Here is a 23,082-nt window from a genome sequence, read left to right as displayed (position 1 = left end):
CTTTCGATTATTAGATTAAAAAAAAGAGGATTCATTAAACCTGTGACGGCAGTGTATTTGTCTTTGGGAACAACATGTTTACAAGAATTGTCCATCTCGTCGACCAGTACAAATAGGAATTAGTATTTGTTTGTGTGTTGTTTGTCCCGGATTATAATTTAACCTGCCAGTCTTTGCACATTCGCACACAGAGGGCCCCTCAGCTCTTCCAATTAGTACCATGTGTAAACAGAGCCATAAAGGCATTTAAATGTGTTCCAATCCAACATTCTATTCGAAAGCTGCTCTGACGTGACAAGGAATACTAACAACCAATTTAGAATCACTTGCCTCACTTTGACATACATGCATTAATTTCTGTGCTTAGGTCCAGAAGGCGGCATATTAGAATTGACCATCCGCTCTGAACATGCGTGTCAAGTTACACGTGTTAACCAAACAGAAGAGCTTTGTCTGCAGCATGTCCATTTTTTGTTTCCTCTCCGCTCCAGAGAACCGACAGGTGGAGGTTCGCTACATATTAATATAGGAAAACATAAGTGTTTTTCATATAAAGTAAGTATGTATGGACTACCATATGTTTCCTTTTCAATAAAGGTTTAAAGATGATTCAATCAGTAGCTGTCAGAACCAGCAATTATATATAAATGGCTACTGATTAAATCATTGTCAAACCTTTGTATTTTATATAGAATAATAATACACAATTGCAAGTTCTGAAAGCTACTGATCAAACCTTTACTTACAAGCGAATAATGTTCTCTGTGCATCAAGTGCCAGCAATATTTAAGGAGTTGGTGTTAGCCAGGAGTCTGTGGGTTGCCGACATATTGCTAAGCAGCTGGACTAAAGGGATCCAAGCTGTGTCCAAAACACTCTTAGGTGAACAACCTTGACAACACATAGCCTTAAGTGATTTACCCACAACTACTGAAGCATCATGCACCTCAGTTATCTATTGGTACTTGATTAATTTCTGAATCTTCCTCTAATTCCTGAGGCTAAACACAGTTGTGTCAGGGACTTCCAGAAGTGTGAAAAATGAAGACAAGGTAACACATTCACAAGTATGAAGAATATCTGTCTTGTGCTCTTTGTCTTTTTGTGTTCCAGTTCTTAAATGCAGAAGTTTAAATGGATCTTTGCATGTGTTTAAGTTACAAAGCGAGCAAGAATTTCAATAGAGGTAAATTATAGTGTCCATCTGTTGTCACATTATGTTGTTCATAATGTTTCATCAAGTGGGTGGATAGATGGATGAGTGGGTAGATGGATAGATAGATAAATGATGGATAGATAGATGAATGGATGAGTGGGTGGATAGATGGATGAGTGGGTGGATGGATAGATGGATAAATGATGGATAGATGGATGAATGGATGAGTGGGTGGATAGATGGATGAGTGGGTGGATGGAAAGATGGATAAATGATGGATAAATGGATTGATGGATGAGTGGGTAGATGGATAGATAGATAAATGATGGATAGATGGATGAGTGAGTGGATAGATGGACGAGTGGGTGGATGGATAGATAGATAAATGAAGGATTGATGGATGAGTGGGTGGATAGACGGATGAGTGGTTGGATGGATAGATAGATAAATGATGGATAGATGGATTGATGGATGAGTGGGTGGATAGACGGATGAGTGGTTGGATGGATAGATAGATAAATGATGGATAGATGGATTGATGGATGAGTGGGTGGATAGATGGATGAGTGGGTGGATGGATAGATGGATAAATTATGGATAGATGGATGAATGGATGAGTGGGTGGATAGATGGATGAGTGGGTGGATGGATAGATGGATAAATTATGGATAGATGGATGAATGGATAAGTGGGTGGATAGATGGATGAGTGGGTGGATGGAAAGATGGATAAATTATGGATAAATGGATTGATGGATGAGTGGGTAGATGGATAGATAGATAGATGATGGATAGATGGATTGATGGATGAGTGGGTGGATGGATAGATAGATAAATGATGGATAGATGGATGAGTGGGTGGATAGATGGACGAGTGGGTGGATGGATAGATAGATAAATGAAGGATTGATGGATGAGTGGGTGGATAGACGGATGAGTGGTTGGATGGATAGATAGATAAATGATGGATAGATGGATTGATGGATGAGTGGTCGATAGATGGATTAGTGGGTGGATGGATTGATGGATGGATGAGTGGATAGATGAATGATGAATGGATGAGTAGAAGGATGGATGACTGATAAATTGATGAATTATATATGGATGATGGATAGGATGAGTGGTTGGATAAATGGAGGGATGGATGTGTGGATTGGTGAATGATGGGTTGATAAGTGGATGGAAGGATGAATTAATTGGTAGATAGATGAGTGGTTGGATGTATGGATGGATTGATGGATAGGCGGGTAAGTGAGTGGATGGATAATGAATGGATGAGTGGGTGGAAGAATATATGATGGATAGATGAATGTGCGGATGAATTGATGAGTTATTGGATGCTGGTTGGATAATGGATAGATGGGTAGGTGTATGAGAGGATGGGTAGGTATATGGATGGATGGATGGATGAGTGAATGGGCGGGTGGAAGGATATATGATGGATAGATGAATGTGTGGATGAATTGATGGGTAATTGGATGATGGATGGATGGGTAGCTGGATGAGAGGATGGATAGAGGGACCTTGGTTGGATTGTTGGATGATAGAAGTGAGTGAGAGAGAGAGCCAGAGAAAAAGGAGAGAGAGATCAATATGTCATATTTTCTGTTTATGACACACTCCTTTAGATGAAAGTCTTTATTTTAATAGAACAAACATAAAAATAAATAGACACGTTTCATTTCTGTGGACGTTTTGTTTGTCAAATGCAGCGAATACTTTAATCCAATACGTTTTTTACATTCAACAACACACTAGCCGCCAAATATTCACATGACTCTGGTGTTAGTTTTACAAGATGATGGAATTCTGCGTGAGTTCACGCTCGAGCTGGACAAGCCTTTGCGGTCGATGATGGACAGCGTGTACTGGACATTGTCTGTGATCTGCAGCGGAACCACTCCGTGCAGCTCCTCGTGCGTCAGGGAGCGCGTGGCGCAGTCTTTGGTGGACGGAGTGGACTCTCTCCAGAACAAACCCCCCAGCATCTTCCGGATCTCGGGTCGCATCAGACAGTAGAGGACGGGGTTCAGGCAGCTGTTCGCGTGCGCCAAACACACAGTCGCGGGGAACACGTACGTGTGCACCATGTAGTAGGACTTATTCCAGCTCACCGCGTTGAACTTCACCAGGACACCCCAGAAAGTGATGGCGTGGTTGGGCATCCAGCAGCAGAAGAACGACAGCACGACTATAGCGACGGATTTGGTGACCCTGGACCTCAGTTTGGGGTTGGTGCCCTCCATGCTCTTGCGCTTGACGAAGCTGAGGAGCATCAGGTAGTTGATGGAGACGATAAGCATCGGGATGATGAAGGCGACGAGGATCTTCTGGACGTGGTACAGAGCCAACCAGTCGTGTCCTTCTGGGAACCGAAGCAGGCAGAGCTTCTCGCCGGCGACCGTGGTCACGGTGGAGAAGATGGCAGTGGGCGCCGTGGCGAGGGTCGCGGCCACCCACAGCACCGCGCACACCCACTTCACCCGCCGGGTGATCCTGCTGGACTTCCTCTTCAGAGAGGAGGCGACGGACAGGTACCGGGTGACGCTCATGGCGGTGAGGAAAAACACGCTCGCGTACATGTTCATCACGGTGACCGAGAGGATGATCTTGCACATGGCGTCTCCAAACGGCCAGCTGAAGTCCTGCGCGGTGTCCACGGCCCAGAAGGGCAGCGTCAGCACGAACTGGAAGTCGGTCACCGCCAGGTTGGTGATGAACACGTTGATGGAGGATCTTTTGCGACCCTGGCGCAGTCTCATCAGGACCAGGACCAGGAGGTTGCCCACCAGACCCATTGCGCACACCACGGAGTACACCACCGAGATGAGGATTCTGAGGATGGGGGTGCCATCTGCGCCCACGTCGATGTCTTCGAAATGGAAGTTGTCATCACTCGGCACACTCAAGTTCACTCCTCCGCTCTGGTTAAAAAGCTCGTCCATCTTCCTGTGAAAGTCTCAGAGAGCATGCTTGTTGGTCCTGGTCTCTGACTGACATGCTCGTGACGCCACGCTTTTATAGAGTCTGACGTTCCACTGCTGTGCCACGATTGGCCCACAGCCAGGTGACAGACAAGCACCATCAATATCACGCAATACAACTTGAGTCAATCTCCATGCACTTAGAATAAATATATAGTGAGACACGGCGTCGCATCTTTACGCACGCCCCGTGCGTAATATCTGCTTCTTTACACACACAAACGCAGGAAAAACTTTACATTCCTTGAAGAAATACATGCAATATTAAAATATGTTCTTAAAAAAAGAAACAGTGATATTAAAGTCTGCGCAGAATAAAAGATAATAAAGTAAACATGTGTCATTTCTGGTTAAATATGGTATAGGATGTTCCATTTCAAGATATTCACATCACAAATATTTCCACCTTAAATGTTTATTCTTATTGTATTATTATTCTTTGAATATGTTTCATTCAAATTAATCCACCGATTAAGTCTGTTCGACACAAATATTTGTTTCACAAATCGAATCAGACCTTTATTGCCAGTGTTGTAAACACAACATGGGATTGTTGTGGTGTCAGTACAGAGAAAAATGTTTTATTAAATAATACAAAAGACAAAATAAGCAACAGGAAAAACGAACCAATCACCAACTGCAAGGCAGCCAAATTTTCCTGTCGTAAAAATGTACACACTTTTTAGATTAAAAGTTTTTCATTCAAGTGTAACCCGGTCGGAGCTTAAACCAGAAGCTTGCACTGTTATCACAAAATTACAGCAAATAACATAACATAAAAATGGGGTAAGCAGGAACAGTGGGACGAGGAATACATATTTTTCTAAGATAATGGCACACAAAAGACAGATCATTGAAGGGCCTTAAACCTTTCTTGAAATGTTCTATTGTATAGATTATATTTTAAATAAACTGAGGTTTAATTTGAGGTCTATCCTAAATCTATTTTAATTTAAACTGAGAAAAAAAAACATTTTAGCTGACTTTGGATTATGAGATTTCCGTCCTTCCCCTTTAAGCCCTACAGAGACATATCCCATTGTCCCGAGTCCACCCATCCTGAACTGTGGGGGTGGTTCTGCAGAAAAAGTTTGCAAAGAAAACTTTTGGAGCTGTCACTGTCGGGAGGCGGCTGATGGAAGACGGATGGGGAAGTTAGAGGATCGTGTCGCGTGAACGTGCACGAAAGTCTCAGGAGGAGGTAGATGAAGTTTTTTGGAAGAAGAAAAATGTTCGGAACTGGACTCGTAGCTGCTGAGTTTGTTTGCTACAAAGCGAAAATGCAACCGAGCCCGGAGGGGATGATCTGAGGAGTCCATCCGGGCGATATGTGAGAGAACTGTTCCATGTTTGCAAAAGTTCAGATCGGACAAGATGATCCGTTTGAGTCGCGTGTTGGAGTTCAAGCCTCGCCTGGTCCTCGTCCTTCTGGCGCTTCTAGGACTCTGCAAACACTGCGCTGCGTCTCAAGGTTGGTAACCAGTGTAAACGTCAGAGTCATTGAATCTAATGTGGCCTTTGTGTGCGAAATCCTGAGCTACAATGCGTGCAGCCGTGTTTTCTGGCAGAACAGCTGTGATTTGTGTTTACATGGGGATGTCTCACGCACGCGCATGCACATTCATACCATTGAAAAGTTCATGTGATGTCAATGCAAGACATTATTCATAGAAAAACAACTTGATTCTCTATGTTCAACCCCACGTCTTTATTTATTTATTTAAATGGAAACATGTTGATAAAAAGATAATTTATAGACATAATAAATTTCTATTCTTGTTGCAGCTGCACATTGTTTATTTTCTAACTCTCTCTGCGCTTATGTTTGTGTGGTTGTCAGATGTTTTTTTTGTCTCAGTGGGTGAAAATAAATGATGAAACCTGAAGACTTTACTTCTACTATCCCTCATTCAATAGGCTTAGCTGACATCCTGAGATTGCCTGTTCTCGCTCTACTAATTTATCTTAAACCCAATTTATAACCTGGAGTCGTTTTTCATCTCCAGACATTTATCACTTTGTCAGCTTCTTCTTATCTGGTCGACCTTTTTTTATCCATTGCTCTTTGTATCCCTTCAAATTCACTTTCACCTTTAGAGTTAAATGTATTTATTTATCCATTGCATCACAGGATTCAATGGAACCCGATGGCAGGGGAGGAGGAAGTCCATAAACTATAAGAGACTAAGGCCATGTAGTCATTCTGATCAAAGCTCAAATGTCAAATCAAGTCAGTTGCATTGTAAAGAAAAAGATATCACATATGCTAGTAGCAAATCATTTAAGTTATGCTTTCAAAACTATTTCACAAAGGAGTAGAATATTTAATCGATAGCTGCGATTGACATTTGGAACCTTATAAGATGCAAATCATTTCTGGATGGAAGCAGCGCAACTAGAAGTGTGTATAAAAAAAGGGCACTGAGGTTCAATTTAATTTTCGCAGATATCCACAAACAAAAGTTTTTTTTTAAGTTCCTTAGTCAGTAAAAGTTAAGTATTAGTTATTATAAGTTCTATAATCAAGAGGAAATATGTACGTTCACTGGGGATGGAGAGACCCAAAACATAAGCAATAGTGTTTCCAAATATTTCATGAGAACTTCTTTTTTGGTTCTTCGTATGAAGCCTCGACACATATGTGAGGTAGTCTCTCTGGACGTGTAATGTTTGGTCTGGATCAAAGTAACACGCTGGAAAAGGTTCACTCAGACTGAAACACAGTAAAGGCACCCGAGGGGGAAAGAGTGTCCGACAGGTGAGCTCGGGTGAGTCACGGAGAGGAGGCAGACCAGTGAAGGCTATTAATAAGGTCACTAATGTGTGACACTTGAGTGCCCGAGCGGGACCGGAGCTCAAAATCTCAGGGAGTTTTCTTTCATACCAATTCATCCGTCCGTTCATTACCTTTACAAGGCAACTTCCATACAGAAGTTCATTCTGTTGTCAAGTGCTCAAGAAGGATCGAGGTCGTACAGTGAAAGTGGTCGACTTGAGTTTTAAATCTCTGCTTCGTAGAGAGAAAAGTAGACGCTCAGTTTTCTTTGGAAATTGTTTTTACAATCCAAATGTGTTTTCATTTGCTCAACTATGTGAGGAATAATAACCATATGTTTACCCTCGAGTGGCTGAGTGGCAACGTGTGGAAGGTTTTAGAGGGAGAGAGGGAGAGAGGGAGAGGGGGAGAGAAAGAGCATGAAGGTGTGTGAGGTTAAGCGAATAAATGACCTTAACACATGTTACCAACAACAGTACGTCAACGGTATGTTAATCGCTACCTGAGCAAGGACAAGTCGAAGGACAGTCTCTGAATTGAACCTCTTGTAGAACATCTCACTGCTGTGGAAATGAAAGATGCTTGATGTCTGCCTGTCACGACCACAGCATGACTCCAATTAAATTTGAATTGTCTTCTCATTACCAGTGCATGGTGAAACTTGTAAAAATTATCCCTCATGTCATGTTACGAGGCAGATCCTGGCACCTCCTGATGGGTTTCTACGACCCACATATTGATCCCAAATTGTTGTTCTCTAGATATAAACCTGCTCCTTCGTTGTTTGGATTCAAAGGAGTGATTTAAGACCATCTGGATTACTGTGTATCTCTAAATGAGATTAAATAAATCAATGCTAATGGTTCAGTTGAAAGCATCTTTTGTAGAGGCTTAATTCCCACAATGCAATGTTGATAACAATGCGAGCTGCAGTCAATGCAAATGATCTTCCATCTCTTCCCACAGCAGAGGGAGTCAACAGAGACCTGCCTCAGTATGAAGTGGTTCACCCCACTCGAGTGGACGTCAGAGGTCACTTCCTGTCAAACTTCCTGTCCCACCATGCCCGCCGCGTGCAGCGAAGAGAAGCTGTGGAGGATCCTGGGAATCCAGATCGTGTCTTCTATCAGCTCCAGCACGGAAGCCACGATCTGCACTTCAATCTGACGCTCAATCCTCACCTGCTGGCCCCGGGGTTTCTGGTGGAGCGGAGGTTCGGTGGACTGGCCGGAGCAAAGATCAAGTCTGCGGAGTCCTCGCCGTGCTACTTTGTAGGCGAGGTGAGGGACGAGCGTGCGGCGAGAGGAACTGCAGCCATCAGCACCTGTGACGGTTTGGTGAGTTATCCAAGTACTTAAAGCAAGAATACACAACATTATGAATTTATTATAATTCCTTATATTTCCTGTAATGATGGGTTTCATTTGATCAGACTCATGTCGTTTCTCTAGCTGTTATTTTAACAATACTTACTGTCATGTGACCACAGGAAGTTTAGAATATGACCTTTAAAATAAACAAAGTATTTTCCATTAAACGTGAAAAAGCCGTGCTTTGATGCAGATATAAAGATCAGTTAGCGAGATGACTGAAACAGGTTTGAAGGAAAAAACGTTCTGGAGGGAATAGCAATCATCATAGTTTGAGCCTGTAAATTCCACAGATAACAATTCAAGGATAAGCGAGATATGCTAGAATCACAACCAGTAACGCAGGGGTTCCTAAGGGGTTCTGCTTCGGCCAGCCTCTGTCTGCTCGCAAAATAATAATAATATGTTATGTTTAAAGGCTGAATATGATAAGTATATAATAAACAAAAGGATACCGTAATAAAAAGAGTGATAATTAAATGGTATAATATTACATTTATATTTAGATCTCCATAAAATAAATAAATTAATAATTAAATACAAAACAAGATGATATTATACGAGATAAGAAACATTTTCAAATAACTATAACTAATATATTTTCTTTAGATTTATTTTGACTTACAATAATTACTGAGATGGACAAACCAAGAGAATAAACACATTATAAACATTACACTAATTGTAGATTTAAGTACAAATTGAAATAATTAGATAGCAATGTTTAAATGATAGTTTTAAGGTTCATTCTGACCTCATAATAGCATTCATATTTAAAGGGCCCCATGAGGCCCAATTTTAAACAACAATTTTAAGATTGACCCATCGCCTTGCTAGTGTTTCTACTGGGTTGTGCAATCTTCACAACAACTGCTGTCCCCGTGGACCCACTTGGATTTGACTTTAAATAACGTGAATTGTATTTCAAATGCTACAAAGGTATCTTGTTTTATAGATGAACTTATGAAGTCTTGGACATCCAAGCTATCATCCAATATAGCTGCTGCTCAACTCACTGAGATGAAGCAGATGCAGAGGGTTTATTGTCCAAACAAAAAGCTTCAGTGCGAGTTACGTTGTCAATCTTCATGGCCACAGTAGGAGGCTGCAAACTATTTGTCCAGACTTTGGCCTTTGAGGTCGCAGACGTGGGATCATCGGAGGGAGAGCTTGATTTATTTTTAAGGACTCACAGATGTAAAATCTCCTTCATCTGTTTGAAGCCAGACAAGTGTCGTGACCCTAAATAAACAAACATGTTTTGATGCAGTGAGAGGTTCTGACATTGTGCCAGGTTATGTATGGGTAACTGCTGAATTACTAGCATGAAGGCTACACATAATAATGATGTGATAGGTACATGTTACCATTTATACATTTATTATCTTGTTGTTTTTTTCCCCAAGATATGATTTTAATTTGTGTATTTTATGATTTATCTTCTTTAATTATTGATTTATTAATACATGCTTTGGTAGTTGTTAACATAATACGGCAGAGTGAAGGAGTCCTAAAAGTAAATATGAGATCCTTCAAAACCTTTGTGGATCCAAGTTCACAAAGCAGCAATTTAGCAGCAATTTCTAGACAAGGTAATAATAATGGTCTCATGGCATGTATTGCCTAAAACAATTATCAACGTTATTAAAATGAAAATGTTTGTGTGAGGACACTGTTAATGACAAAAGCAGCAGATCATGACATATCTGTAGTTGAATTAGCTTGAATTAAAGTTTTAAATTGTGTTGCTCTAGACTATAATTATAATATATTTACTCTTCTTTCTGCTCCATTTGATTTCCTGATATCTTGTTTTTACTGCAATCAATGCTGAGCCACCTTCACCCTTTCCTTCACGAGAATTCAGCAGAGATGGACATGTTTGGTTTATGTTTGCGAGGGTTTTTATCGACAGGTGGAAGAATTTCTGCAAAAAATGGCGAGACATGTAATGAACGGTCTACTTGATTCAAGTCTATAAGGCAAGCGTGAGGTGATAGCGGTTGCTAATCAGCAGGTATGTGAAGGTACATACGGTGCTGTACAGGTTCTTTGTTTTACGAATGTATGTGCGTCACCACATCATCTGGCTCGCTTGTGCTTCACTCTAAGAAGACATTCATTTGAGAGCCTTTTCTTACGTTGTTCAAAGAGACATTTTCTTTTAAATTTCAAGTAGCCATGCTGCCATATTCTCAGTCAATGTTTTCAGTTGTGAATCTGTTGAATATCTTAAAAAAATTAATTCAATATATCATGAATCTTACTTTTGTTGAGTTATGTTTCAGGAATTAAAGGGTTTTTTCTTTTCTTTTCACTGATTCTTAAAAACAAATAATGCTGTATAAAAGATTTTTATACCTTTTGATATAATTTGTTAAACTGAGCTTTTGTTCACGTGAATTGAAATGATTTCTTAAACGCACATAGAAAATTAGAATCACACTGTAGATTCTGACTACTTTCTCTGTCAATTGATCTCTGTTGAACAGCTTTAAAGCGGCGTGTCGTGCTGTCATTGAAGAAGCAGAACAATAACCACAGTCCATTATGCTTCTAGACCGCCTGAGTAACCAGTTGAGACGGAGAGATCCAGGAATAAGTTCAGAGTACAACAGTAGAAGAAAATATTGAAAATAATCTGATGTTTGATTCTCAATGTTGAGATTTTAAAAAGTGTTATCGGCTCCGTCTAGACCAGGCGTCAGCAGCCTTTCTCATGTACAGAGCTATTTTAGAAGGTTCCACGTCACATTGAAACTCATTTGGAGCCACATTATCTGTCAGACTGAAATTTAATCTAAAACAAACGTCCCATAAAATCCATAATACACACAAAAAGTACGTAAAAAAACAAACTTTTTATGATACAGTTTTTGTTAATTTTGATAAAATATGTTTGAATCTTCCAAAAACGCATTACTTTTTTATCCCTAGCAGCAAACAAAAAACAATATTTGTGTATACTCATAACGACGTTCAACTAAACGTAAACTCAATGAAGCATTATTTCTCCAAATCTTTTATTCTACTTTGAAAAGGAAGTGTTTCTTGCGATGGCCAAAAAATAGTGTATTTTCCTGATTTTCATAAAGAAATGTTTTTGTGTTGTTCCTCCATCATGTTAGGTCTATTTTCAGTGCAAACCTGCTGCGAGGTTGCCTTGTCAAGCTATTTCACCGCACGTCCCACTCCCCCTTGAATGGCGGCCTCTGATTTCACAGGTCCTCTACTCTCAAAGCTTCACGGTGAGATTTGATGGTCACTGCAGACGGGGAAAATGTCAACCCCGGCTCACAAAATCAAAAGAGGCTGTGCTCATGAAACCATGCCCCGGTTGATGATCTCACACTGCTATTCCCCTCCGAGCTTTAAAAACACACCAGTGAACATGATCTGCTCAAACTGTATGTGTGTCCGCTTGATATGTTTGTCTTCCATGCGATGGAAACACTACACACACACTTTGAACAGCAGCAGATGTTTTCATGCAGCGTTTACATTGTTTGCTTTAGTGTGAAGTTCCCCATCATCCTACATATCACTGTTGTTTCTACTTTACTGCTGACACGATACGGTAACACCTTTGAACCTCATGCCAAAACTGGTGTCTCTAGGTCGCTGACATCCATCCACGTATCCAGTGTGTGTGAAGCCCTCCTGTTGCCTTGTTTTAAATGTTTCATTTTTAATCACCAAATAACACATTTTAGATGGTTTTTCAGAGGCTAGTGACCCATTTTTGGAGCTTCTGTACAAATTATGACTGATGTGCAACATCCACTTCTTAAAAAGTGAAGCTTATGCATAAGTGCACATAAAGCCGCAGTTCACAAAGTGACCACTTGAGGCTGCTTGCTGAATGAACAGAAGTCAGAAGCAGGAATTTTCTGTGGTGGCAATACATAAACTAATAATAACAATATATATATATATATATTTATATATATATTGAAAAAAAAAGAGGTTCATAAAATAAAATACATTAAAATATCACAACATATTTTAAATGGCCATGTTAATAGTCAAAACTCTAAACAGTGGAAACATTACTTTATGTGTCTTTTAGTGTTATCTCATAATCAAGGTGACCCGAATGTTTGGAAACCGATGTGTTTGTTGTATCACTTGTGTTATCTAAGGGTCAAGGTGACCCGAATGCCTATAAAAACAAATCTGTTTGTGGTAAACCTTGTGTTATCTCAGGGTCAAGGTGACCCGAATGCTTGAAAACAAATGTGTTTGTGGTAGACCTTGTGTTATCTCAGGGTCAAGGTGACCCGAATGCCTGAAAACAAATGTGTTTGTGGTAACCCTTGTGTTATCTCAGGGGTCAAGGTGACCCGAATGCCTGTAAAAACAAATCTGTTTGTGGTAAACCTTGTGTTATCTCAGGGTCAAGGTGACCCGAATGCTTGAAAACAAATGTGTTGGTGGTAGACCTTGTGTTATCTCAGGGTCAAGGTGACCCGAAAGCCTGAAAACAAATGTGTTTGTGGTAACCCTTGTGTTATCTCAGGGGTCAAGGTGATCCGAATGCCTGAAAACAAATGTGTTTGTGGTAAACCTTGTGTTATCTCAGGGTCAAGGTGACATGAATGTTCTGAAACAAATGTGTTGGTGGTAAACCTTGTGTTATCTCAGGGTCAAGGTGACCCGAATGCCTGAAAACATTCATCATTTCAAAGCTTTAGCATAACTAGTGCTTCTCCTCCTGCATCGATATCTACAGATTCCATCACAAAGTACTCAGTGCTTAGAAAACAACACATACAATGATTGATAAATACAAGCTATCACAAGAGACTCAGTGTTCAGACATATTTGCAGCAGATGGACTGTAAAAAAAACTATTCTAGTCCAGCAAATAGAATGAAGACATTCTGCCTGAAACTGAACAAAATGTTACTTAGTTTTTTAACAAAATAAAATATAATAACAGAATGATTAGGAGTGCACTCAGGGGCAAACTGATCACCATCATGTACATTTAACTCAAGTAAATCTTTGTGTTTTTCAGTGTCCTCAAACCAGGGTTAAAAATCAAATGTACTGGTCTGAGTGCTCGTACTCACCGGGGTTACATCAATAAAACGATGCATCATTCAGTATAAATAACAAGTGAAAGAAACGGGCATATTAAGAAAAGGCTGAAACCTCAAATGCATTTCTTCTCAGGCTCCCAACCCGGACGCATTAAGCGTAAAATTGAAGAGAACTATTTACTCTGCTGAGCACGCCGTCAGACATAAACTCAACACTCAAGTTATTTGCAACACTGCACGTGCAAACGCACACAAGGATTCTGGATTGTCCACTTTTGCAATAGCCTGCAACTCAGTCAGAGTAATGGTTAGTTCGTTTCTCCAGCTAATGTTTGGATGTAGCCTGATGTGCTAGCTGCTGGTTATCATTTTCGAACCCAATCTTCAGCTCGGAGCGAAACACTGAGATTTATTGTATCAATTCACTGCACAGGTGTTGGAATTCAGCTTCTAGCTCAATTTTTGTTGTGACCGACTGCTCAGACGACTGGATGGCTTCTATTATTGATTCCAGACTTTGGTTCCAACCAGTGACGCGTGGTGAGAATGACCATGAAAGCTGGGGAGCTTAGTGTCAGATTTACAAATACAAATTAGCCCATAGTATATAATATTCAATGTATTGGAAACTGTTTCCTTCAACTGAGAAAAATCTCTAAACTTGTTGTCATGATCTGGAGCTTGTAATCCATGCGTTTTTGTCTTCATGTCTGGACTATTGTAAGAGTTTGTTTTCTTAACAAGAAGGAGCTGTCTCGCCTGCAGTTGATTCAGAACTCTGCAGCGAGAATTCTGACCCGCTCTAGTAGAAGAACTCACATTCCTCCGATCCTTAAAACTTAAAACTCTTTCTTTCAGGATCAACTTTACAATTCTGGTTCTTACTTTCAGATCTATTCATGGTCAGGCTCCTCCTTACATCACCGATCTGATCCAGCCTTACACCCCAGCTCGGGCTCTGAGGTCTGTGGATCAGAATCTACTGATGGTTCCTGAACACAGTTCAGGACCAGAGAAGAGAAATCCTTCCAGGCTGTTGCTCCTAAGCTTTGGAACGATCTTCCTCTCCCTCTGTGTTTGATGGAGTCTACTGACTCCTTTAAGAAACATCTTAAGACATTCTTATTCGTGCAGGCTTTTTCTTAATTTTCTGGAACTCCGTTGTAGTTCTCAGTGTTATCTTGACCTTTTGAGTATATATTTTATTGAGTATTGTTTTGATTGTTTAAGCTCTTTGTGACCCTTGTCTGGAAAAGCGCTATGTAGGTATAAATGACTTACTTACTTACTTATATTATTGACAAACTATGGTATTTGCTTTATATCTTGTGTAGGAACACACACAAACATACTTCACTTGGAGATTATTTCAGACAAGAAATAATATGTTAATTGTCTTCACCCCTTACCTTTACTTGAAAAAAAAGTCTATGATCCTTCTGGTCAATTAAGCTTTTTTGTAAACGTCTTTCTTGTTGTCCTTTAGTTTCAAAAGTGAGGTTAGGTAAGGTTAGGTAGAAATTGTTTTTCCAATTAGACACAGCAAGACAGCAATTATTCAAGAAAATAAAAATAAGAACAATAACAAAGAGAGATAAAAAGAAAGAAACAACGAAGAAGTCACACTGATTCAATATCAACAACTAAACTTTCACTTTTTGGACAAATCAATACCTCACAACAGGATGACCACAATACTGTAATACCCGGTGATTGTAATTTTTCTGTCTCTTTGATACTGGTGAAGGTATGTTAATTAAGAGAAAATCTCTCTCTGATTTAATGGATTTCATTTGCATGGATGCCCCCTTGATCAGTCCTGTTCCGGCTGCATGTTAATTTGTTTTTCTTATGCAGAGCATGATCTCTCTACAGATGCTGTTGTCACTGCTACTGTGAGCACCGACTGTAGTAACTTCGATGCTTCAGGAACTGTCTTGATGAGGTCGCTCTGGGCCAAAAAATGCTTCGAAGCTGTCAAGGACAGTCAAATTCATTCCTCGCATTTCCTGAGCTTCCCAGTCCGACGAGATTTCCCTTTTAGTCTCACAAGTTCTCAAGTCAAAGACCTTGCATATTTTGACAGGCTCTGCAGCTCTGTGTCGTTAAAGTGTTGTGAGGGTTCCATTGAATTCCCCCCAATCCACTAAACCAAGGAAATCCAGCTCACCGAAGTTATCAAAGCAGGCTTTCATTTGCTCACTGATGTTATCACGAATGTCAAGAAACGCTTGCCTTCTCTCTCTCTCTCCCTCTAACTTTTAACATGCTGTTGCTGTCAATTCAGTGTGAACTGCGTTTCTGCTTAAATGGTTCATGAAAACCGTCTGTGTGTCGTTGACCCGCATACAACGAATTTGTCATCAGTAAGAAGCATGTTGATGCTTTTGACGGCCCCTGATGGTACCCTGTTGCTCTCATCGGAGTGTCATTATCCCACCAGTTGCCAGGGTTTTTATCATTATGTGGAATACATCACGTAGGAACATGCTGTTGGAACATGGTGTTGTAACATGCTTATTGTCTGAACCAACCTGCAATTATAGCTCCAGCCTGTCAGCTCTGCTCCGTGTAATTGTCTATTGACGACCTCATCCAAGACAATGCATCCTCGACTGTTGAAGAAAACGTGTCCGCATACATGTGTGGAGTTTACTGAATGCTTTAGCACAAGGTTCAATTTGTGGGTATGGCAGTGGGGTGAACAGTGGTGCAGGTTTCCTTAAATTATAGCCTCCAGCACATTAAACTCAATTGAATTGCTAGAGCAGGTGCTCACCTGTCTGCACTCAAACCCCAAAACACATACTTTACCTGACAAGACGCCTCAGTTGTGGCTACTTGGCATAAAACTACTCACATCTGAGCTTTGTTTGGAAATATTCTACTCCAACAAGTGCGGTTGCGTTGCTGAGGTCTTTTATTATCCACCTATTTTATTTCACCTTTGCATTGTGTAGGGAGGTTTTTAATGCTGTCTTGCTTTGAATATGCTTAAAAATTAAATTAAAAAAGAGTACAGGGGAATCAAAAATGGTGATTTCTTATAGAACGTCCACCCCAGTTGTATCAGCTGTACCACTCATTTGAAAAGATCGGCTAACATTCTTTTCCATGGTCCAAAGTAATCATTTCAGTGCCAGCGTTGGTCTTTAATTATGAATTATTACTGTTTTGATTGGAAACCATATATTTTTTTAATTTCTTAGCTTATGTGAATTGTAAAAAGCAGTACAAAAGAACAAAGAAGGGGATCAGTGTTTAGGGCTCATAAGCGCCCCCTGCAATGAGTCAGGTGTACAGTTTGCCTCTTCCAGTGATTTTCAATCCAAATAAATATCTTGAAAAAACTTCTTGGGTCGCAGCTGTGAATCGTTTGATTTTTAGTGAAACTAGTTTTTTGGTTAAAATGTTTGATCGTATGAAAATGGACGTGAACTGAATGATGTGTATTGTTTACGGGTCGAAGTTTACAACTGTTGACTACCGCTGAAAATGTTTGATTGTAGTGGGAACGTATGTGACTGTAGGTAAAGGATGTAGTGGGAGCATATAAGCCGTTGCAGCCTAAACCAAATGGGCTTGGTTTCATCACCCAACTAATAATTCGGACCGCAGTACTGGAGTCTGGAAAAACTGCTTTTCCAAGATGGCTGCTTCCGTAAATTGGCGGACGGTTGACATCACATATATATATATATATGTATATATATATATATAAATGACATACAGTCTGGGCTTTTACTAAATAGCTGCCCACTTCCTGGTCTATGGATCTTAAAATTCTCATGCCTTGCCTGACGTTTTAGCAACTTCAATTTTATCCCAACATTCTAAATAATAAACGTAATTAATCTAAACAGTAAAGTTAGCCCAGGATAAAGTGATGAGAGATACGAAAAATAGCTCCATTCTTGTAACCAGTTTGATTGAAATAACTTTGGTAATAAGAAGCTGACATGATCAGACTGACATGGAAATGACAGCCCAACGAGTGTGTCCTCTTGTGTCCTTCAAACTGTGCAATCTTGAATAATTGCATTTTTAAATCACAGAACAACATTGACGGACAAACGCACTTACAGACCAATCAGGCTTGAATTGCAAAGTCCTCTCGTTTTTTCATTAATTCCCAGCGTAGACAGGGCTTTGAAAATGTAAAAGAAACTGCAAATGTTAATTTCAGGCAGCGTGGCATCTCTCAGCAGTTTGGCAAGAATAATTGTGTTCATGCTCAAACAAAGCAGACTTATTAGAGACTGAGAGACGGTGGGCAGGAAGGAGCTGTGAGCAGCTGAATTCTAATTTGTTTTTCTAGCTGGAATCAAATGTCTTTATCAAGCCTCATCATGGTATTATCAGGAAGATACACCGGTCAAATCCAAAATCTTAAGGTCCTCATGACACGGTCATGATTCAGCTCACATGTGAGACGAATAATAAAAGAAAAATATTTATCATACCTGTGCAACCGCTGCGGCATCAGAATATAATAAATGGTAGCAATTTAGATAAAGCCAACCACTGGATTTTTGCTTTTTACAAGATGTTTTATTCATTGAATCATTTGCAGTGACTTTAAAATGGTTAGATCAACAATCTGCTATGATGAGTTTTCTCAGTATGAGGCTCAAATTGATTTTATTCAAATGGTATTTTTTCAGGTTAACTTTTGAAGTTACAAACTTTAATCCACCGATTGCACCGTGTATGTCATTCTTTACCATATCCATCAAGGTGTTTGGTAGTTCGTCGAGCTTTCATACTGCTAGTTGACGAGTCTTAAGATCATCTTCCTGGAAAGACATCGGTTGAGAGTCTTCTTCTCTTCCAGACTGGACTGTTCAGGTTGGCCGATGAGGAGTTTTTCATCCAGCCTCTGGAGAAGTCCGATCGTGAGAGCGCCGAACCGCAGCCACACGCCATCTACAAACGCCACGCTCCTCCTCCGTCCTGGAGTCCAGCCGTGCACCCCATCGCTGGAGAAAAAGTTCTGAACGGTTCCTGTGGTGTTTCAAGTAATTCCACTCTTTAATATTTGCTAGTTAGTTGATAGTTGCAAAAGTGTGCATTATCTAGTTTAACAATCTTAGATTGACGTTGTTTAGCTTTTGTACAGTACTTTTTTTATCAACATAAATAATCCTCAATTTTTATTTCAAGAACTCACCATGACCTGGAAACAAAACATGTAAATGTAAATATATTATATATTATATTGAACACGATAAAGTAATACTGTCTTAGGATTCCCAGATCTCTTACTTTATCATCCGATCTCTTAAGAAAACAGGAAGTGACCAGGCAAATTAAAACCAAAATAAAAGGGAAGAGACACACTAGAGACGGACAGACCCTCCACACCGACAATCGCTTAATAGGCGTCAAGTTAACCAGATGAAAGAAACACAAACAATTTAAAAAACATTTAATTTCATTTAACTTTGAGGTTGCTCCTTTTGAAGGTGGACCTTTCAGACTGTACTAAATAAAAATTAAGATTTTTTCATCCACAACCCCTTAAATTGAATATTCATTGCAGCTAGCATGTAAATTGAGTTAACACTTTTTTTCTTTATCTAAAAAGTACAAACCCATTTGCATGTCGTTGATCCGCATACAAATTAATAATATTCTTCTAACTTTTGACTTTGTTATCAAGTTTATTTTTGTGGTTGCGCTTTTCAATTTTGGTGTTGTGTGGCTTTGGATTTTTTAAATTGTCCTTTCATTTTTCTAAGATCAATTCTGTTCAAATTGTTGCGTTCAGAAAATGTTTCTTAAACCATCTTTTTCTCTCAGACTCTCATCAAAGTTTAGAAGACACAGAAAGGCAGCGGGAACGCTGGGAGCGTCGACAGCTCAGGAGAAGGAGAGTCCATCAACGATCAGTCAGCGAAGAGAAGTGGGTGGAAACACTCGTCGTGGCCGATGCTAAAATGGTGGATTACCACGGAAGCAAAGCCGTGGAGAGCTACGTCCTCGCTGTCATGAACATCGTAAGTTCAAACAATGACTTGCTGACCCAGTGTACGGAAAGAAAACATTAACAATAAAATAAAAACAATTCTCTGACCTATAGAAGATTATATTGTTCACGGTTCAGCACAACGTGCCGTTTAGAGGAGCAGAAAATGATTGCCTTCTCAATCCATTAGGCTGTTTTGTAAAATTCTGACATGTTGATTTCTTTATCTCTGTAATTGGAGGCAATTCGTGCACAATATGAATGACATGTTTTGGATGAAAGCAAAATAGACCCACTGTTTATATATGCTTTAATGGATTAAAAAAGTGAATCCCATAATTCATATTTAATTTTTTACTGACAAATAAAATACAGAATAAATGAAGCAATCCATGATTATAGACAAGGATGGGTTTAAAAGTGATGAAAATACCTTTATTAATTTATTAATTAACATGAAGATGACATGTTGTTGATGGTTTAAGTTTTGATCTGATCAATAATCTCAAAGTCTCTGATCATGTTTTTGGTTCTTTTAATAATTAATGATAATTAATCTCAAATAAAAACAGTAATATATTCTAAGCAAGCCACTCTAGTGGCCATAGCAATTTTTAATTTTTAGTTTCATTAAAATAGATTTGAACCATTAGATGACATTAAAAAAAAACTGAAATGGCATCTCTTTTTTTTCTTATTTCTTTAATGCTTTGGATTTTACAAATCTACATTCAGCATTTACAAACTGCAATACACAGTTCTGTTGCTGTCAAATGTGTTTTGATTTTGACATTCAAGAGGCAATAAAGTACATTAATATATTAACATGATCATTTGACACAGGCACAGACACAAAATAATAATTATAAACAAGTAAAAACAAACAAAAGGGAAGAATCATGTTTTCATGTTATTCATTAAAGATTAAAATATTTGCAAAAATAGCTTACGTCAAACCATATCAAGCTTAATTTGTGGAAATCAAATTGAGGGGAAAAAGTTCCCTCTTGTCGGTAGAACGAGAACAACAAACAATTAGTTTCATCATTAAGGTATGATAACGGCGTAGCACAGATAAGTCAAATGAAAGTTTAATGAAGTTGGTGCCGTGTTTGTCTTACAGAGCAGCCAAATTTTGAGTTAAACAACCTTATTTATAATTCAGAATTTACTTTCTTGTTGTCTTATATTGGGAACGTGTGAATAAATTATAGAGTAAATAGGTGTGAAAAGTGCAGAAAGTTTTGCCAATGTTTTATTCAAGTAGGTTGGACTTCTGCATGCTTATTCAGAATTACTTGTCATAGATGAGAGATTATTTGAAAAATAATCATTAATTCTTACATAATATGTAACAATTATGAATCTTTGTTCCTAACACCTCTGGTTACTACATACACCGTGGTGTAATTACACTGGAAATATATTTCTCTAAAACATGTTTGAGAAAGAGTGAAACTACAGTATATTTAGTGAGTATAATATTGTCAAGGGACAGACGATAAGGAAGAGGAAATGCCCTGACAATGATGTCCTTGAATTAACTTGGAGGAAGCTGCTATTATTTTCCACATCCTGTCATATATTTGCTCTTCAGTGCGGAAAATTCCCCATTGTTTTCCTTTGAACAATAACGATAAAAGTCATGGAAGAACTGCTCACTAAGAGTTGAGGCATTAGTGACCAGTTAGAGAGATTATAACTTTATTTAATTCTTTAAAAAAGCGTAGCTATTTATCTATTCTGGACCCTTAAAACCAGAAGAAAATGGTTCAAGTAGATAACAAATACACAATAATAACACAGTACAGTTGAACACACAGAACTGCAATTAACTTTCTCCCAAATTTCCAATTTTTCCTTAATTTCATGATCTTTCCTGGATCCACACTTCAATGTAAATCATGTTTGATGCTTCTGCTCTGTTGTTCCTCCGTGTTCGTTTAATTTCACATCATCTACTCCATCTACAAGCATTTTCAAAATATGTCACGTGGCCCTCAGTAACCTTTTCTATGAAAACATTTTTAATAGGCTTTTTTCTGGCAAAATATCATGACTCAAATAAAAACACCACAAACTGTGGATGTTTATTCCTAAATTCTGAAGACACTTTCACAGTCTGTCCATGAAGACGTTTTCCATTTTGAACTGGATGGAGAGATTGACGCTTTTATTTTGTTGAGATTTCTCCTTTTGGGTGGTCCCCCCAGATATAAACTTTTCAAACTCACTTTTTAAAACAAACCGAGGAGTACATGCACAAAAACACTGCCTCTTCAAACATAAATCCTAGTTGTCCATTGACTATTTCCCCTCATGAATATTCATTATAAAGTCCAAACTTTCTCATCGTCCACCTCAACTATGGCAACAATCCTTCCCTTGTTAAAAAAAAATATTTCCCACTGTGACAGGAGTCGTGGTGACAAGAGCGTTTGTGTAACTTGCCGCATACTCAACGGTTCCAATTTTGTAAGTAAGTAAGTAAGTAATATTTATTTATATAGCGCTTTTCGAGACCAGGGTCACAAAGCGCTTAAACAATCAAAACAATACTCAAAAAAGTACATTGTACAAAGTACAAAGTACAAAGATCAAGATAATACTGAGAACACAACAGGAGTTCGAGAAATTCAAGGAAAAGCCTGAACAAATAGAAACGTCTTAAAATGTTTCTTAAAGGAGTCAGTAGACCCCATCAAGCGCAAAGAGAGAGGAAGATCGTTCCAAAGCTTAGGAGCAACAGCCTGAAAAGATTTCTCTCCTCTGGTCCTGAGCCGTGTGCGTGGAACCATAAGTAGATTTTGATCCACAGACCTCAGAGCCCGAGCTGGGGTGTAAGGCTGGATCAGATCAGTGATGTAAGGAGGAGCCTGACCATGAATAGATCTGAAAGTAAGAACCAGAATTTTAAAGTTGATCCTGAAAGAAACTGGAAGCCAGTGAAGAGTTTTAAGGACCGGAGAGATGTGAGTTCTTCTACTTGAGCGGGTCAGAATTCTCGCTGCAGAGTTCTGAATCAACTGCAGACGAGACAGCTCCTTCTTGTTAAGACATGAAAACAAACTGTTGCAATAGTACAGACGAGAAGAAACAAACGCATGGATTACAAGCTCCAGATCATGTTCCGACAACATTTTCCTAAGTTTAGAGATTTTTCTCAGTTGAAGGAAACAGTTTCTGCAATGTCGAACAAGAGACATGTCTTTATCAAATACAACACCCAGGTTTCTCAGGCTCAGTTTGACAGACTGACCTAAGTCACCCAAGTACTGGCTCAACCCTGGAATCTTATCATCAGGAGTCTTAGTCTTCTCAGCAGGATCTGGTGATCAACTGTGTCAAAGGCTGAGGACAGATCCAAGAGCACCAGAACAGTGAATTTACCCGAGTCAGCCGACATCATGATGTCATTGGACACTTTCAATAAAGCTGTCTCCGTTTACGGAATGATGTTTATGGAAGCCAGACTGAAACTTCTCATGGATGTCGCTCTGATCCAGGAACAAAGACAGCTGCTCAGACACCACCTTCTCCAAGATCTTGGACAAGAAAGGGAGCTTAGAAATAGGCCTGAAATTACTGAGGTCAGTTGGGTCAAAGCCTGGTTTTTTGAGCAGAGGCTCCACAATGGCATGTTTAAATGCATTGGAAAAACCCCTGTGGAAAGGGAGAGGTTCACCATATTGGTAACCCAGGGGCCAATTACATCAAATACTTTGATAAAAAGCCTACACAGAAGGACGTCATCTGAGCAAGAGGAGGGTTTCATCTTGTTCAC

General features: G+C 39.3%; 2 protein-coding genes across 3 annotated transcripts in view; one reads left to right on the top strand and one right to left on the bottom strand.

Moving 5' to 3' along the window:
• Nucleotides 1-2,900: 2,900 nt before the first annotated feature.
• LOC148077763 (relaxin-3 receptor 1-like) lies at nt 2,901-4,123 on the bottom strand. The gene has a single exon (XM_087793430.1). It carries the CDS (start codon nt 4,098-4,100, stop codon nt 2,925-2,927), a length of 1,176 nt encoding a protein of 391 aa, XP_087649556.1. The 5' UTR covers nt 4,101-4,123; the 3' UTR covers nt 2,901-2,924.
• Nucleotides 4,124-5,245: 1,122 nt separating this feature from the next.
• Nucleotides 5,246-23,082, top strand: part of adamts7 (ADAM metallopeptidase with thrombospondin type 1 motif 7) — a 63,642-nt gene continuing 45,805 nt past the window's right edge. For both annotated transcript variants that reach the window (XR_015711479.1, XM_087794507.1), the window contains exons 1-4: nt 5,246-5,610; nt 7,882-8,252; nt 18,165-18,348; nt 19,133-19,329. Coding sequence is in view for 1 of the 2 variants with exons in the window: in XM_087794507.1 (XP_087650633.1) it covers nt 5,514-5,610; nt 7,882-8,252; nt 18,165-18,348; nt 19,133-19,329 (849 nt within the window). In the remaining variant the exon portion in view is untranslated. The remainder of the gene's footprint in view (nt 5,611-7,881; nt 8,253-18,164; nt 18,349-19,132; nt 19,330-23,082) is intronic.

Source organism: Callionymus lyra, chromosome 6 (genome assembly GCF_982586985.1).
Source record: "Callionymus lyra chromosome 6, fCalLyr1.hap1.1, whole genome shotgun sequence".
NCBI lineage: Eukaryota > Metazoa > Chordata > Actinopteri > Syngnathiformes > Callionymidae > Callionymus > Callionymus lyra.
Note: the sequence above shows the minus strand (reverse complement) of the source record. Positions and strands in the feature narration are given on the sequence as shown.